The 18945-nt window shown below is 32.4% G+C and overlaps 1 protein-coding gene and 1 long non-coding RNA gene across 3 annotated transcripts in view; one reads left to right on the top strand and one right to left on the bottom strand.

Moving 5' to 3' along the window:
- The window catches only part of LOC105329886 (dynein axonemal heavy chain 8), a 102496-nt gene that overhangs the window by 30380 nt on the left and 53171 nt on the right, over positions 1-18945 (top strand). For both annotated transcript variants that reach the window (XR_004596080.2, XM_034445845.2), the window contains exons 19-28: positions 39-155; positions 338-457; positions 639-795; positions 950-1145; positions 5154-5262; positions 5387-5564; positions 9702-9901; positions 10337-10463; positions 10555-10790; positions 11528-11632. Coding sequence is in view for 1 of the 2 variants with exons in the window: in XM_034445845.2 (XP_034301736.2) it covers positions 39-155; positions 338-457; positions 639-795; positions 950-1145; positions 5154-5262; positions 5387-5564; positions 9702-9901; positions 10337-10463; positions 10555-10790; positions 11528-11632 (1545 nt within the window). In the remaining variant the exon portion in view is untranslated. The remainder of the gene's footprint in view (positions 1-38; positions 156-337; positions 458-638; positions 796-949; positions 1146-5153; positions 5263-5386; positions 5565-9701; positions 9902-10336; positions 10464-10554; positions 10791-11527; positions 11633-18945) is intronic.
- LOC117682796 (uncharacterized) lies at positions 14431-15741 on the bottom strand. Its single transcript, XR_010711040.1, has 3 exons — positions 15435-15741; positions 14833-14930; positions 14431-14734 (listed from the first exon to the last, which is right to left on the bottom strand). It is a non-coding gene; the product is annotated as an uncharacterized lncRNA (long non-coding RNA).

Genomic DNA, 18945 nt, shown 5'->3' with positions numbered 1-18945 from the left:
TACAGATAAATTTTTTAATAATTTGGTATTTCTGTTAGGTCGACAGTGCAATCCGACCAGGCCTTATTTCCCACACGTGGACTTCTTTAAGCTTACCCATCTACTTCACCCAAGTAAAAGAAGCATTGGCAGAGCTGAAAATTATTGTGAAACAGGTTTGGTAATTTCATTTAAGTAAAAGTTTGATAGGTTTGATTCAGATTAATTTTTTGTCCAATGCTTCCATCTGATAATACTCAGGGACTGCCAAAGCCCAAACAATTCTCATTTCTTTAGTATTTTCAGGGTATAAAATTTGCATATATGTTACAGTATTTTAGTTTTTGCATTATATCAGATCAGTGATATCAAGACAACCAGAATTGACTACATGCTAAAAGAGATCAGTGAAACCCTGCTGTGTGATTTGCCAGAGAGAAATCCCTGGGGTGTGACAGAATTTCTACAAAAAATGGAGGTACAGTGTATTCATAACTTAATAATTAACATAATGCAGAATTTAAGCTCCTTTTATAGAAGTTTTCCACAAATGAACTTCAATAACACTTGCCCATCTCCTCTAAATTCAATTTCTGGAATAATAATTGCCGATATTTTGAATGCCTGTAATAACGTTGGCGTTGAAAATTACATTGAAGGCATATACTGATCAAATGGCCATGGATATAAACAAGATGAGCCAAGTGGTTGAGGATGCAGTCAAAGAATTAGTCAGAATATTTTTACATCGAGCCCAGTTAGAACAAGGCATGTTGTTGGAAAGTGAAGCTAGCACCGACAGAAGTGAAACAATATGTAAGTTCAAGAAAACTATATTGGAAAAGAGTTCTTTAAAATATTTTTGATAGTTATTAATAGTTGATAATTAGAAGCACATTTATATAAACTATAAATTTAATTAACAGAATGTTAAAAGAAAACAAATGGATATGTTTGCATTGTCTTTTAGCTGTCTCAACCAAACTATCAAGTATAACAGAGTCTGATGCTGCTCCAGTGAGTGAAGAAAATGATATTAGTGATGAACAACATATCAGGGAAGCTTGCGATGAGCTGAAAGAGTTCTTCAATCAAAGATTAGTAGAGTCTCTCTTGAAGGCCACAAGGCACTCCTTGGATGTTATGAGGAGGAGATTTTTCTCTGGGTAAAATTGTTCATTTTTCTCAATTAACAATTGCAGAATTTGATTTTATTATATTTAGGGACATTAGATAAATAGCCTTTTTCCAAAATAGAAGTGAAAAGTGGTATTAAGTATTTGTATTTATCATAAAAACATATGCAATATTAAATATGCGCACCTTCGAAGAAGAGAGGGCCTAATGCTTTGCTGCTGTCTGTAAGGTATCACACCGGTAATTGTTTTCACTATATAACACTATAGAGGGGAAAAAATTCTTAAAAATCAGTTTGGATTTTTCATGACAAAATATTCGGAGGAAATGTTATTTGTTACCTATCTCATCAGCTAACACCATAAAAAGGGCAAGCGATACTGCATTTTCTCAAAATATCTAGCTCCAAACAGGTCTACCCTCAAAACCACGTGTTTTCCATTTGTATGTAAACAGACTGCACACTCCCCAGGAAGCTGCTGCATGAGCCCTGAAAGAAGTAGTTCCTGTGAAAAAAAATCATCACCTAACAAAATACATGAAATATCCTACTCAGTGGTACAAAAAATTTTAAAACTGAGTAAAGGAAAATGTAAAAATGCAGTCAAGGAAAAAAATAATTCTGAAGTATATATGGAACTACAATTGACTAAGTTCATTTTGATTGGCCGATTACCGGTGTGATACCTTGAAGAGACTCTAAAGATGTCAGATCCCTTTCAAATTTGCACCTGAGAATTCCCAATCAACTGTCACCAAATCCCTAAAACCCTGTCCCCAAGCTCCCAATATTTCATTAGCTATTGAGGATTTATCTCCCTTACTCAGACTGAAGAAAATAGCACAGATGAAACACATTTGGAGCCTCACACCATGCATGACCTGAAGCCAATTTTCATCCTTAAAACAACAAGATACAAAATCATCTTGGTACCAAATCAGAGCATATACATTTTTCTTTACATCAAAATAAAAATATTCCATTAGAGTCACTTCATTATGCAATCATTGCATAACAAAGAAGAAATTTACCCCTATTGTTCACACATTTCATAACAATATTGTGAATTATCAGGTCAAAAATGAAATCTGTATCTGGTAAATTTATATATCAGGTAAAGCCTGTTTACTTGTCTACACACTGCCATACTCACTTTTATCTAAAAGCAGCATGGTAACACAGGACGGCCCAAATGATATCAGCATGTAATGGAGGTCAGATCTGCTCTGACAACCATAAATCTTGCTTTGATGATAAGAAATGTAAAAGAAACAACTGGGATGCAACTTCATTCTGTGATTTATGTAACATTCTATCTGTAGAGCAAAAGTAGCCATGAAATTTCAATTGGACACATTTAATTATACCCCTCATCAGGCCATCCCTATAGAATTTGAAGAGAATTACTGATCAATGATGATTGACACATGTTAGATAATTTACAGCAAGAGCAATAAGCATATACATGAAGTAATTCAATAAGGCAATGCATTTCTGATGCATATTTACAAGAGAAATCACATAAGTGCATGCCATATCACAATACTAAAAAAAGAATCATACCAACCCCCATAGTTGTGGATAAGGGTGGGGCATCTATATTGTACCCATACATGTTACATGATATGATTTCATTCAAATTTTGATTTTCATTACTTAGAATAGGACAGGTGTGCTGAGGTTACCATATAAAAAATAGTAATATCTCCTTCTAAACATTTTAACAATGACTAATGTTTCAATATCTTAGGTCATTCAAACATAAATATCAGTATTTGTATTTTGTAAATAAGGAACTCCCCTTAAAATGTGGGAAGAAACTGATTTTCTGGCTATAATGCATAAAAACATTTTCTGGTAAACTGAAATTCATCAGTTTTTAAGGATGAAAACCATGAAAAGCTCCTAGATTCAATCATGATGATATTATATATACTTGACTCATAATGACCTTCTCAACTAAATGCATGAAACCTCTTTTCTACACAAAATATGCATCTGTGTGATCTTGTAAATGGTGTTAAAGCATGTTTTTGCCTTAAACTATTACAAATGGGTAATTCAGTGTAAAATAAACATAAACATAGCACATATTTGCCCAAATCCCTTAATTCCTTCAATCAGGACTATGTAGGAAATGAAATTAAAACTCACATAAGGTGAGCAGAAATCAAAGAAATTAAAGTTTTTGTCAAAATAATCCTTCGATAGACTGTTCATGTTCCTCTTCGCAATGTTTAGCACTTGTCGCTTAATTCTGAGACTTGCACGTAAACTCAAAATTGGTCATTCGATGAAAAACTAGTCGCTGCGTGCTCTTACGACAAAGTCTGAGGGCATCAAATATGACTGCGACAACTGATCTGCACACTTTTACAGCATCTAGAACACAGAAACCAATATTCTAAGCTCCAGTGACTACAAATCATCCATTTTTAAAGGTTTTTATTATTATATATTAAAAATTACATGTTTTCCACACCAAAAATCATCATTTTTCATATTTTTTTCATTACAAAATTTTAAAAGCATTTTTCTATCTTCAGACTACAGAAACTAATTTCTGTTAACAAGATTTGACATAAAATACTGAAAACTGGCACCTGCATGCATTTTTTCAATTTGACACACAGCCCTTCAAGGTATCACACCGGTAATTGTTTTCACTATATAACACTATAGAGGGGAAAAAATTCTTAAAAATCAGTTTGGATTTTTCATGACAAAATATTCGAAGGAAATGTTATTTGTTACCTATCTCATCAGCTAACACCATAAAAAGGGCAAGCGATACTGCATTTTCTCAAAATATCTAGCTCCAAACAGGTCTACCCTCAAAACCACGTGTTTTCCATTTGTATGTAAACAGACTGCACACTCCCCAGGAAGCTGCTGCATGAGCCCTGAAAGAAGTAGTTCCTGTGAAAAAAAATCATCACCTAACAAAATACATGAAATATCCTACTCAGTGGTACAAAAAATTTTAAAACTGAGTAAAGGAAAATGTAAAAATGCAGTCAAGGAAAAAAATAATTCTGAAGTATATATGGAACTACAATTGACTAAGTTCATTTTGATTGGCCGATTACCGGTGTGATACCTGTAGTTCAGTCGGTCCACAAACAGTTTCCGTTTTTATTTGCAGAGGTTTCACATTGAAATGAAATTTGGTATGCAGAATCATTGTAAGAAATCTAGGTCAAATTGTCTCTTGGGTATGATCGAGCCAAGTGTATCACAAACATCTCTTGTTTTCATTTTATTTCATAATTTTAGTGAAATGATAAAAAAACTTAATGATGTGAAGTTGAAAACAAAAAAGATAACAAAGAAAGATAGCAAAATCTCATAATTTTTTTAATCCCTGGTAAAAATTGTAACAATTCTTTGCAAAATTTAATGGTTATAACAAATTCGGATATAACAAATTCACGGATATAGCGAACTGATTTTGAGTCCTGTAAAGGTGAAATATAACAAAACTTAACACTTTTATAACAAATTTCTTTACAGTTTTAAAAAGTTTGCACTACCATTTAATATAATATTTAGAAGGAATTTATTTTCAAATAAACTATTCAATTTACAATCCGATTGTTAAAGGTATCAAAAGAATGTAATTTCATTCTAAGCTTCAATTAGCAAAAATTGTCCACTGGTAAAAGAAACCATGTATATTGTGAATTCGCTATAGTTATTATTACAAATTCCTTATACGGATATAATGTATTAAGGAATTATTCAGGATATAACAAAGTAAATCCATTAGTCCCTAGGACTTTGCTATAACCGAGTTTTACTGTATGTGAAGCTCCAATGTCATAAATTTTCTTGTGCATTTTATATCTTCCATATTCTCTATGGGCAGATAAATGTTTATCTGAAAGTTATTTCAATTTAATGTTTGATCTTTGTAGTATGTATATGATATACTTCGATGCAGTCTAAAGATTTATTAAGATTATGGAGATTTCGAAATTTTTTATTCATATTGTGAATTGTTAGCATTGCACATTTATGAAGCATGTATTTGTAGGGGCAGGAGATCTTCCCTACTGCATTTTGATGAAAATATGGGAGGAATCAATGATGGCAGTAGAATGCCTTTCTTTATAGCAGATATCACTCTTGCCATTCCCAATGTGGTAAGTAAAAGAACATTAAAAACAAAAGATTATTGTTAGTTTGTTCAATTTGAATTATAATGTAGATCTACAGTAATAACTAATTGCTAAAGTCTTCACTAATTTTTTTTTAAAAACATTTAAGGTAATGCAGCCAAGTTTGGAAGATATACAGACTGCCTTGAACAAAGCAACACAGTTAGTATTGGATATCAGCAAAGGAGTTTACCAGTGGGGACAAGATAGGGAAAAACAGCATGGCACTGTAATCCATCATGAATCTAGGAGAAACTCACCCACCATGCTGCATGGATTTGGTCAAGGTAAGTCCTAAATAACTGTTTTAGTATTATTTAAGCCAATGGGGTTAAGTTTATTTAAACAGACTGCAAGGAACAAATATTGCCACAAATTTAGATTTTTCTTGGAATTTTCTTTGTTCAAGTCAAATTTCAAAAACTCTTATTAATTAAAGATAACTCTTTCCCCAATAATTATCATACTGGGCAAAGGCGCAGTATTCAATTTGTCTGCACCCCTTGGTGTGTTATAGGACCGACAACATCCAAAATTAAGCATTCAGTGCTTAAAATATGAAACATGAAATCTCATTCAGATTTACAAAGAAATCAATCAACAATTTTGTCAATAATCTTTTCGCTTTTGGTGTCACGCACAAGACCTGCATGTTCTTTACATAATTTGGATTTTCTGTCTGTGAGGTCCATTTTGAAAGCCTGGCAGATGAAGATTCTCATAATTTAGTCCACTTCCTGCTATTTTCCTTCCCATCCCGACAGATAATTTTCTGGTTAATCAAGGGCTGGAGTTTGAAATAATCGTAGGAACTTTTGGCAGAGTTAAATGCAAGAGATGAGACCTTTGCATCAGTGCTTTCAAAACTAATACCCAAAGAGCACATCAAGGACTTTGACATCATACCTTGATTCATGTGCATCATATTCGGTGTTTGCTAAGGTTTTGCACAGGAAACCTTGCCGATATGATGGGAGGCCAGGTTTCTTAAGCTTGAACAGCTTGACGACTACTTTGGAAAAATCTTCCATTTTGCCACATGAGTTCAATGCGTTGAATAAAACCAGACAGTCAAATAACTGGATATTGTGACCAACAAGCAATACTTTCTTCTGACATTTACAAAGAAAAGTTAGAAAACTGTCCAAAGCACCTTGAATGGTTTTCCCTTCCACTTCTTTGGTATGGTGAAACAGCTTAATTGCCATTTCTTAAACTTATCCCAGTTATTCATGAGGCCTCAGCTGATATTTTAACTTTTGGAAACACAAAGCAGCTGAACTTAATCCTCTCTCATGGCATCAATCTGGGTGATATGTGAATATCTCCCTGTAATTCAAAAGTAAAATGTGTATTTCATACCAAACAATACATGAAGTGTGCTGTCTTTTTGTCATATTTATGAAAAACAATCAAAAATAAAAATATAGCAAATACACAAGCTAAACCTTTCAGTGTGAAAGATACATTTTGTTTAGACTTGATGTGAAAACTTTGAAAGTGAGCAATACAAATATTAAATCATTATTATTCTTTTCAAATGGGTGGCACTCTGGGGGGGAAAAACCTGTTATTGAAAGTAATGCTACATTGTATTCAAATCTCTTACAATTTGTAAAAGAAAGTGCATAAAAAATCTTAAATTACCCAAGCCTGTTGTTTCCAAGTCAAAAAGCACAGGAATATGTGACTCTGGATTGTACTTCACAGGCTCCTTTGTTGGACCGTGGCAAAGAGGAATTTTCAGATCCTTTGAGTCTGTTGCATAGAGATCAACTTCTGATAAGTAGGTTGTTCCCTCCTTCTTTTCTTGACAAGCATTGCTCTATAATCTTAGAAAATATTTTAAACCCATATTAGAAAGTACACAAAAATGTTGGCTGAATCATTATGATTTTAAATGCTTATTTGCGAGCTTTTAGTTCAATACTTTTCTCTTTGACTTGCTGGGTACAGGCAATGGCTTACCTCTTCAAACGTTAAAGATCTTGTAGAAGATGTATCTTCTTTGTGTACACACCAGGAGACAGTCAATTCTTTGAGTTCACCTAAATAGTTTTATTTAATATACTTTAAATTATTAATCAATAAGATGATCAGGGTCAGCTAAAACAAATTCTGAATTTACATATTTCATTATACCCCCGCAAACGAAGTTTAGGGGGGTATATTGGTTTCACCCTGTCCGTCTGTCTGTCTGTCCGTCTGTCCGTCTGTCTGTAGACGCAACTTTGTCCCCCTATAGAATTTTTTATTACTGCATGGAACAGTTTGAAAATTTGTACATATGTTGAACACCATCTGAAGATGTGCACCTGCAATTTTTTTTAAGATCAGACAAGAATTAATGATTTTATGACAGTTTTTATTTTCCTTATTCTATATATTGTACACTAATGTTGAAAAGTAAGGGAGGTAATCCTTACAGATTTTATTAATTAATTAATAGTATTAAAACACTCTAAAATATATTTATATAATACATCCATATGGAGGTTTTTTGTCTTTATGTCTTAATTAATAAAAAAAATTATTTTTTATAAGTATTCTATCAACTGACAATGCAAAGTTTTTGTTTGTCAATGATAAATTCTTAGGAGCTAATAAGAACATCAAAGACAAGTGTGGCTGAATTCATTTGTCCCAAGGGAGCCATTATCTGAGCCATGGTTCAGATGGAGCATGTGTTCAGGGGAAATTGATAATCTGTAAAGTGGGTGATGGTTTTGGGGCCATTTTAAAACTGTTTCATGTAAACCAAAAGTTCTATCATAAGGAAATAAATAATATCATTAATATTAAAGAAGTTAAACTATTTTTAGAGGTTGTTTAAATTTATTTGTCAAGTAAATTGATGAAGTGACCCTATTGGGCATTAATTTAAATGAAATTCAAAATTACTGATATGATTGTAGTGTTTTGGCAATTTTAAAATTGTTTGTAATATTAAATTTTCTTTTTTACATATTTTTACATAGTATGGTAATTATGGTAATGTTTTGGGAGTTTATTAAATTTAGCAAGCTCATCAAAGAAAATCATTGTCCTATGGGATCAATTTTCTGATATGGAGTTCCATTGTGCCATAGGAGAAAGTGAGGAAAATTTGAAACAACTAATTGCATCTGTCAAGACTCTTATTAGAAAGATATTGAAAGTTTTATCAACAGAAGAGCAATGCTTGGTTATCAGTATTTCCATTTACTGCAATGGGAGGGGTTATTGTCATTTTGTTGGTTTCTCTTTAAATCAATTAAATTTAAAAAAAATATATCATTAGATACATACATTTGTAAATGTATTACTGTTATAGATATGTATTTACAGTGAAATTCTGACAATTTTGATTTTAAATTTTCTTTAACTAATTTTTTTTTTTTTACAATTCTAGATTTTTTTTTTTTGTATGTGTTCCAAACCTTTATTATTCAATTCAATAATTTGTCCCATTTGAAATTAGCCTTGCGGGGGTATTAGTCCCATTAGGACAGTTCTAGTTTCTTTTTTGTTTGACAGCACAGAAAATTGGTTTATTTTATGGCCATAAATTAATAAATCATCATTTATAAATTTCTTACTTCAGTAACATATCCATGTCCAATGTTCTTCTGTGCTTCTCCTGCAGCCACATGGTTATTCAGGCTGGCTGATCCACTGAAATGGCAGCATTTTGGTGCTTTTGAGGCAATAGTCATATTCAAAGACTCATTTGCTTGAGTGGAGCCCATCTCAGAAAGTTTCTGACAGTTTGCTTATATTTGCAAAATAAAGCAGCCAGAGAACTCTAATTTGACGTCTGTTAGGCACTTTCCATATGAAAGTGACTTAAACAATATCATCGTCCCAAACGAAAGAGATGTCTGGAACATCGATATGTTTGATTCAGATGAATAAACATAATACCTTTCTATTTAGTTATATATTTTACAACACTATGACTTTATTGTGACTGTTTTCTTTGCCTGGCGGATTCAAAAACCTCAGATGCAAACTTCTTTAACAGCAAAATGCACTAAATACAGACTGAATAAAAGGTTTTGATAGGAGCTTATAAATAAAGACAAATTATTAAAGATGAAATGGAAAATTTGAATAGAAGTATAGTAGCCCAAATAATTGCTTCCTTTTTGATATGGTGAACTGCATAACATACTGAAGATTCCTAATTAAATGCGAGAAATTAATATCCGCTTAAAATCGCAAGAAGCTCATCTCACAAATTTTAAAATCTCGCTTTTATTTTTATGAGATATGTAAATTACATAAATCTATGATAAAAATTCAATGTTCGCAATTTTTTGTTCTCGCAATTTGATGGAAAACAGTTGAATCTCGGAATTAAGTACTCGAGTAAAATAAGGAATCTACAGTAGTTATATCATCTATGCAGATTTTATATATTGACTGTGGTTAAATTGCTGTAGATATGCACAACCTGATCAAGCACATTGATGTACCACTAAAACACTACCACAAAAGCATAGTGGACAATAAAGATGTGTCCAAGTATGTGATGATGATGTCGTCTGCTCTCAGTACACTTAAACCAGAAGTGACAGATGCACTGCAGCGATACTCGGATTACTCTTTCTTGTGGAAGCAAGATAGAGTGGAAGCTGTTAAGGTGAAGTATCATTGCATAATTTACCACATCATGCATATGGTGCGAATTGGAAGATGGGTTTCATTCTGTCTTTCTTTTTGCTCTCCTTTTAAAATCTTTAATTTTCTGTCAAACTTCTGAACATAACAAGATTAAGAATAGGGCACATGATGACCTTTTAGGGTCATGGAAGGCCAAAGGTAAATGGTCAGTTAAGTTTTATATAAAGTTAAGGTCAAATTGGTTTGTTTGATTGAAAGCAAAATGGTTCACTACATGACTTGTTTGTTCACCTAAAAAGTTAAAACCTAAAAAGAGAAAGTCCAAGCTGTCTCCTATGTGACTGACAGCAAGAATTAAGGTCAGGTATGTTCAGATATGTGGTAAACAGGGAAAGGAATGTAAGAAGCAGAAGTATTGCAAATAAGAAGACGATATTATATGTATGTTTTACAGGAATTCATGGTGGAGGAACCCATTCTTTCTGAATTCAAAGCAAAATGCTTGATGTTCAAAAATCTCGAGAACAACATTGATGATATCCAGACTTCTGAAATTGTTGGACCTATTGAATTGTTCACTGGTAATTCAGTCATTTCAAAACTTATTGGTAAACAGATATTTCACCTCAAAGTGACAGTTTGTGCTTATCAGATGATGCAATTTTCTTTTAGATCCTTTAAAATTTGCATTGAGAGTTGAAATTAAAGCCTGGAAATTGATGTTTGGGAAAGAACTTAACCAGCAGTACAGAGCGAAAATGGAAGGAGTTTTGAATTTTGTGGATGACTACACCAAAAGACTTGCTAGACCAATTCGGGATCTAGAGGATGTTCGAGAGGCAATGTCTGCCCTCAATGATATCAGAGAAAACCAGATCGCTCTTGATATGCAACTGGGCCCAATTGAGGTATTGTCTATATGTAGGATTTTAAATTGATTGACTTCAAACAATTGAAAAAAGATAATGCTCTCCCTTTCAGATAAATTGCTGGTGAATAACAGGTGCTGTAAACCAACATTTTTTTGCGGCGACATTATTTCGCAATTTACTTCCAATAAACTGGTTGGCGACGACAAATGTTCGCGACCAAGCCTTATCCAGACCCGTATTTTGTTATAACAACCATATGATAAAAACTGGTTCGCGGCTAGAAATATTCACGATGACAAGGCTCTCGTGAACCTCGCGAACATTTCTCGCATGCGAATAAAAGTTGGTTTACAGTATTTGTTAAAAAAAAAAATCACCTCCTTATATTTTAACTCAAAACATAATATTGCTCCCAGAATTAGCCTAAATGATTAGAGTTGTCATATAGTAGTTAATACTGTTGGTTGTTTTTTTTAAGTAATCTATTACATGTAGTTGTATTGAATATTTTTAATTCTAGACTTAGTGCATGTATGTTTGTGTTTTTGCATGCAGTTTACATTGCAATATTTGGATAAAGTGTTTGTTGTCATAAAACAACTCATAGCTAGCACATAAAAGTGAAATTGACAATGTATTTGGGGTTTAATATTTGATGAGAGATAGATTAAAACTAACAATTGACTCACCGGATATGATATCTGTACTTTATTATGGGAGATAATCTTCTATTTTTGTTGAGTCTTATATCTGCCATTAAATTTTTCAATTAGGAATCCTATGCTATGCTGAATGATTTTGAAGTTGTTGTCAAAAAAGAGGAAACAGACATGGTGGACTCTTTACGCTATTCCTTCCAAAAATTGTTAACAAGTGCAGTAAGTCAAGAAATAGAGTTTCAAAGATTTTTTTCCATAGATTTGCATGATCTTATAAATTCAATTTTGATTTATTAGGGTATCGCTCTGTGGTTGCCCTAAAGTGATCAGTCTGTCCGTCCGTCTTTCCATCCTTCCATCTGTCTGTCCGTCCAAGATCACTTGTCCGGAGTACAATAAAACTTGGTTATAGCAAAGTCCTAGGGTCCAATGGAATTACTTCGTTATATCTGTATAACGAATTCGCAATAATATCTAAAGCGAATTCACTATATATTTGTTTTCTTTCACCAAACTATAAATTTCACTAATTGAGGCTTAAAATAAAAATTCATTACTTTGATACCTTTAATAATCCAATTGTGAATTGAATAATTATATGAAAATAAATTAATTCAAACTATTTTATTAATTGGTAGTGCAAACTTTTTTAAAGTGTAAAAAATTTGTTATAAAGGTGTTATATTTCGTTACATTTCATCTCTACGGGACTCAAAATCAGTTTACTACATCCGTAAATTCATTATATCCGAATTCATTATAGCCGTGAAATTTTGCATAGATTTGTTAAGATTTTTACCGGGGATTCCAAAAAAGTTCCTATATCCGAAAATTCGCTTTATCCGTGTTCGTACTAAACGAGTTTTACTGTATATCTTCTCTCCTCTTGGCCCAATCTTGCTCACTTACAGAGTGCCTTTGAGTAAAGAGTGTGCAGTGACCTTGAACTATGTTTCTAGGTCTAAGGTTAAGGTCATAGCAGAATTATATATAAAATCCTTGTCCAGTGCATATCTTCTCCCTCCTTGGTCCACTGTGGCTCATACTTAACTCACAGAGCATCTATGGTTAGCGGGTGTGCAGTGACCTTGATTGAAGTTTGTAGGTCGAGGTCATATCGGACCATGCAGCAATCTTTTTTCAGAGTATAAGTACTTTCCAGTTAGCCTTATTTGACTCATACTTCATACTTCTAAAGAGAGCTTTTGAGTAAAGGATGTCTTTCTCATTTGTCTAATCTTTCTCAGGTTTAACAAAAATGCCTGTATGTAAGGGGTAATGAGATTGGATTAGAAGTTCTGTGCCAGCTATAAAATTTCTAAGTTATAGGTAAAGGTCACAACAAAATTCTTTGAAATTCTTTTCATCCCATTGTCCTTTATTTAAGCTGGCCCTTTGAGATGGTCACCATCTCAATGGTGTTTAGTCGCAGTCGGTATGATGTAATTTTTATGTTTTAGTAGTTAAAGTAATTGTGCAGGTATTTCTTGATGGCTGGAACTTTGATCGTTCAAAGTTCTTGATCGCTCCAAATGGGTCTCCATTCTCGATTTCCTTCTCTATATAAGGCTGTTTAAAATTAATTCTACGTTTAACGTAACATGAAAATTTAAAACCTACGAGGGAGGGAGGAAAAAAATAAACAAAAATTTCAAACAAGTGTGTATTTATTGAAAGTCACCCATTCAGTTATCAATATATCAACACTTCATATAATACATATGGTAAGAATCAGTCCATGTTAATTTTTGCATTTTCAAAGCATATACTTTTGTGTAATTATACCCCCGCAAACGAAGTTTAGGGGGGTATATTGGTTTCACCCTGTCCGTCCGTCCGTCCGTCTGTCTGTCCGTGTGTCCGTCTGTCTGTAGACGCAACTTTGTCCCCCCTATAGAATTTTTTATTATTGCATGGAACAGTTTGAAAATTTTTACATATGTTGAACACCATCTGAAGATGTGCACCTGCAATTTTTTTTAAGATCAGACAAGATTTAATGATTTTATGACAGTTTTCATTTTCCTTATTCTATATATTGTACACTAATGTTGAAAAGTAAGGGAGGTAATCCTTACAGATTTTATTAATTAATTAATAGAAAACACTCTAAAATATATTTATATAAATACATCCAGATGTAGTTTTTTGTCTTTATGTCTTAATTAATAAAAAAAATTTTTTTTTATAAGTATTCTTTCAACTGACAATGCAAAGTTTTTGTTTGTCAATGATAAATTCTTAGGAGCTAATAAGAACATCAAAGACAAGTGTGGCTGAATTCATTTGTCCCAAGGGAGCCATTATCTGAGCCATGGTTCAGATGGAGCATGTGTTTAGGGGAAATTGATAATCTGTAAAATGGGTGATGGTTTTGGGGCTATTTTAAAACTGTTTCATGTAAACCAAAAGGTCTATCATTATAAGGAAATGTATAATATAATTATTAATAAAGAAGTTAAACTGTTTTTAGAGGTTGTTTAAATTTATTTGTCAAGTAAATTGATGAAGTGACCCTATTGGGCATTAATTTAAATGAAATTCAAAATTACTGATATGATTGTAGTGTTTTGGTAATTTTAAAATTGTTTGTAATATTAAATTTTCTTTTTTTATATATTTTTACATAGTATGGTAATTATGGTAATGTTTTGGGAGTTTATTAAATTTTACAAGTTCATCAAAGAAAATCATAGTCCTATGGGATCAATTTTCTGATATGGAGTTCCATTGTGCCATAGGAGAAAGTGAGGAAAATTTGAAACAACTAATTGCATCTGTCAAGACTCTTATTAGAAAGATATTGAAAGTTTTATCAACAGAAGAGCATTGCTTGGCTACCGGTATTTCTATTCACTGCAAAGGGAGGGGTTATTGTCATTTTGTTGGTTTTTCTTTAAATCGATTAAATTAAAAAAATATATCATTAGATACATACATTTGTAAATGTATTACTGTTATAGATATGTATTTACAGTGAAATTCTAACAATTTTAAATTTAATTTTTCTTTGTTAACTAATTTTTTTTTTTTTACAATTCTAGAAATTTTTTTTTGTATGTGTTCCAAACCTTTATTAATCAATTCAATTATATGTCCCATTTGAAATTAGCCTTGCGGGGGTATTAGTCCCATTAGGACAGTTCTAGTTTATGTTTATATCCTTTCTGTGGGTACATCATGTATACTGCACGAGAAGTGGAATGACTTGCAAGCACATCAAGTGGTACATCCAATGGATTTACATCAACATAGCAACCGAAGGGAAAACTTTTTTTTTTCAGGGAAAATGTTGCACAACACATGTGATTCACAGATTATCTACAATCAAAATAATGATATTATTTCATACATTTTCATAATGACACATTTTAAAATTTAACATATCAGAGTTGTGTTGTAAGATTCACTGTACCTACTTCTAAGAACTCAAGACAGGGTTCTTGAAATAACTGCCACCCTGTATTCCACTTCTCTCCATTCTTCCACTTTAGCTGGGCCACCTGTTAGTTTCTTCCTATTATACATTGTGAATGAATGAATTGTTATTCCTGAACATGTTATTAAAAATGTAGATGCATTTCAAATGAAAGGGATTTGCAGTCATTATCATGTCAAAACTCTTATCTAAATCAGTAAATTATGCTGACTTAAATGCATTGCTTCACTTCAAGGTATTACATCCGCAATCATTATATTTAAAACCAAATATTGGTAGTTCGAACACTGAAATCTTTGTATGATTTTATAGGGTCATTCAGCTTTGAAATTGAACAAAAGTTAAAAAGGAACAAATTTATCACATCTTGAGGCTAATATTGAAGTCTATGGAGAAAGGTATAATTTTTTTAACTCTTTTTATATCTTTTCAGTACAGCGGTGGTAAGAAATTGCTTAAGCTTCCCCCTTTTTAAAAAAATGCAAAAATAACTTAACCGTACACATTCTGAGTTTTTATTAAATAAGATGGGTAGTTATTTCAGTTGTTGATGGATCACTTAAATAAATATATACAACAAACCTCGTTTTTGTCTTTTTGGGCGGAAGTTGGTTCAGCATGGTTCAGGCTTTGTGACTTGACAACCGACATTAAACAATCTCAAATAAGATTTTTACTGCCAACTTCGATCATGTGTTTGTCTGATCCATTATTGTTGGTTTTTTACTTTGATAGTGGCGTAGACTTTCATGTTCTTCGTATTGTGAAAACTGAATACCTCAATGCTATCTTTGAGCATGTTTTTCTCTCATACAGGATGTAGAATTCAGTCGCTAAATGAATACCCAAACCGGAACGACTTTTTCAAATCCGAATTTGTTTGTTTTTTCAAAACGACAATTTCACCGAAATCTACGAGCGCGGGTTACGTTAAACGTAGAATTAATTTTAAACAGCCTAACTAAGCAAATTTACTTTTGATTTCTCAAATTCTTGATCTCTCGAAATCTCATGTTCCATCGAAGTCAAACTGCAGTCCCGTTTTACTCTTGATACCTCAAAGTTGCTGTGTATATGCAAGCGTTACCTAATTAACACTGATACTTGGTCATTTAAATGGCTGCAGGCATGAGACGCATGAGCTGATGTAATTGAGACTAGACGATAATTTTGAGTCAAAGCTTAATGAATTACAAATCTGCAGATATTATGTAAATCATCATCTTTGTCATTATACAGTACACGCAACATTATTTTTTACAAGATAAACGATAGGATAGGATTCACGCACGATAGGTTAGGATTAACGCACGCACGATAGGAAATGATAAACGATGTCCATGATAAAGGTATGATCGCATTTAACGATCTTCACGATTAACCTGATAATGGCAGAATTTTGGGAAAGAACACATATGAATAAAGACATGTGGAATTTCTTGTTAATAACAAATGCCACGTTGTTAATCAATATTGCATCATTTACAGAATGTTTAACAATGACCAAATAGCGGGTTTAATTAAAATACAACTCTTGTTCTAAGTAAATATAAAATATATCATAAATACTTTTGTTTCTGTAAAACAAGAATGCATCAAAAACGAATTATATTACATACAAGTTAATGTTCATGCAGGTATACACTCCGCGTACGATTAAATATATTCGATATACAGGTAAACATGTTACCTTGTACCCAAGAACTTCGATAGTTTGCATTAATTTTTTATTTCCACAGCTAATAGATATGATTTACATTCTATATTGGTTAATTTTGATTGAAATCCAGTCAATCCGTACCCAAATCAAACCGTCCCGGTCAATCTGTCCCCTATATTTTGGCTAATCCGTCGCCAAAATTTGGTCAAACCGTCCCATCGTATAATTATATAGGCAATGTAAATCCGCCCCTTAGTTTTGGTATAATGTTAATTAACACATTATTTTGGTCAATCCGCCCCCCGGTAGATTCATTAGTTTTTGTTTTGTTTTATTTTGCTTTTATTTAAATGGATTCATATTTAAATGGCTATATTAATGATATTTAAAGTAATATAAAAATCTATCATTTCCAAATAGCTATATAAATAATTTATGAGGATGTCTGCCGGTATCATGTTATTACTCATTTCTACCCAGAGAGAAGGAATGTTGATACCGTTGCCCAGCTCTTGCCACGTGGAGGCCTCCTCTTTAAGAGCCATAATTTTAAATGTAAAAAATAAAAATTTAAACCCTAAGGTAAAAATTAAAATTTCATTGGAAAAAATAAATTATTAAACCCAAAAAGCTAAGAAACATATTCTTATCAGAAAAAGGGAATAAAAATGCTTCTGAAATTTTCATCTCAAATATACAGACCCTGAAACGTACTACTACACAAAAAAAGCGTGCGACTTTCGTGCGAGAAACGTTTCGTGTAAACCGTTTAGCGTTTCGTGTAAACCGTTTAGCGTTTCGTGTGAATCGTGAAGCGTTTCGTGTAAACCGTTTAGCGTTTCGGGCAAAGCGTGCAGCGTTTCGGGCAAAGCGTGTAAATCGTTTCGGGCAAAGCGTGCGAGAACCGTGTGAAACGTTCATCAGATTTCATTCGGAACTCTGACAATTTAATTGTTTCAAATAAGCGCTCGTGTTAAACATTACTTTAAACTGTTTGTGATTGGCAAAACTCCTTTGAGATATTCTCGTGAAAAAAATCTACATGTATAAGAAATTATATACTTATCTTTTTACAAAATTGAATTAATTTTTAACAAACAAAAGAAAAGTACGCGTATTAAAAGAAGACTGAGACTATTCGGCTGTATACAACCAGTACACATAATCTCGAACATCGGGTAGACCTGCACCTGGCTGAACCTGTCAATCAAACTCTGTGTATTCGTTTTCATTGGATGGTCACGCGTCTCTTTTTTTTTGTCAATAGCCAATAGAAATTTAATGACTTCAAGGTAGTCGGAATCAGTATTTGATGATGCACACAATTTCAATGATAGATTATTTAACATTAATTTGAACAAAATTAAATGTAAACATAGAAAGAAAATATACTGTTCATTTCTATGAAATACGGGAAGTAAATTCTTCTGAATCCCGATTAAAAATAGTTCTACAAGTTATTATTCTAATTATTTAAACACTGATAACGGAAAACTACAAGTAATTAACACACTGAAATTTTCCTAAAATGTACACATGCAATTAATTATAATGGGAATCTATATGCATGGTACTTAATTCAAATAAATTATGATAGATATATTGTACGCCGTTATGCGGGGCGCCGGTTATGTATACGAATATTGAGACAAAAATCTAAATCATTTTTTATTTTTTGTTCTTTCCGAAATGCGAAATAGTAATGACAACTTTCTTTATTGTTTAATCCATTGATTTTTTTCTGTGATATTATGTACGGAACATTTATTTACGCGAATGATTCGACATAAAAAAAAATAATCGGTTGTTTTATAGCATTTTCTAACTTATGTGACTAATTTCATTTTACATAACTTTCAAAATTATCAATGTAAATAATTACAGGTTTATTTACAGTTAGTATTTTTACATCATATTCTCTGAAACCAATAAAAATATTAACGTGAGAAGAAAAAACAAATCCCGCCGAATACTGAAAAACCGATTTCAGTTGGTAATCATACGGATTTTATCTTTGGTATTGCATATTGTGTTACGGTAACTTTTTTCTCTGGAATTTTTATTATTTACGAATCTAATAAGAATCATGGATATTTCTTTTGAGCAATAAATATATTTATAAAACTAATATTTTTGGCGAATTCTGTGAATAAAAATTTTTTTGCTTTAAATATAAGTACCAAATTAATTTAATTAATAAATTCAATACTTCTGTAGATATATGTTTCTAATATCAGTATTTCTATTATTTCGTGTTTTCTTAAAATTAATTCTTACTAACAGAGTCAGGGTAAAAATCCGAGAGGACCCGAATCGATCAGGATAAAAGCGTGTCCAAAGCGTGTGGAAAGCGAGCAAATCGTTTCGTGCGAGAATCGTTTCGTGTAAACCGTTCAGCGTTTCGGGCAAAGCGTGCAGCGTTTCGTGTAAACC

Source organism: Magallana gigas, chromosome 2 (genome assembly GCF_963853765.1).
Source record: "Magallana gigas chromosome 2, xbMagGiga1.1, whole genome shotgun sequence".
In the NCBI taxonomy this organism is placed as follows: Eukaryota; Metazoa; Mollusca; class Bivalvia; order Ostreida; family Ostreidae; genus Magallana; species Magallana gigas.
This window is presented reverse-complemented; position numbering and strand designations above follow the sequence as displayed.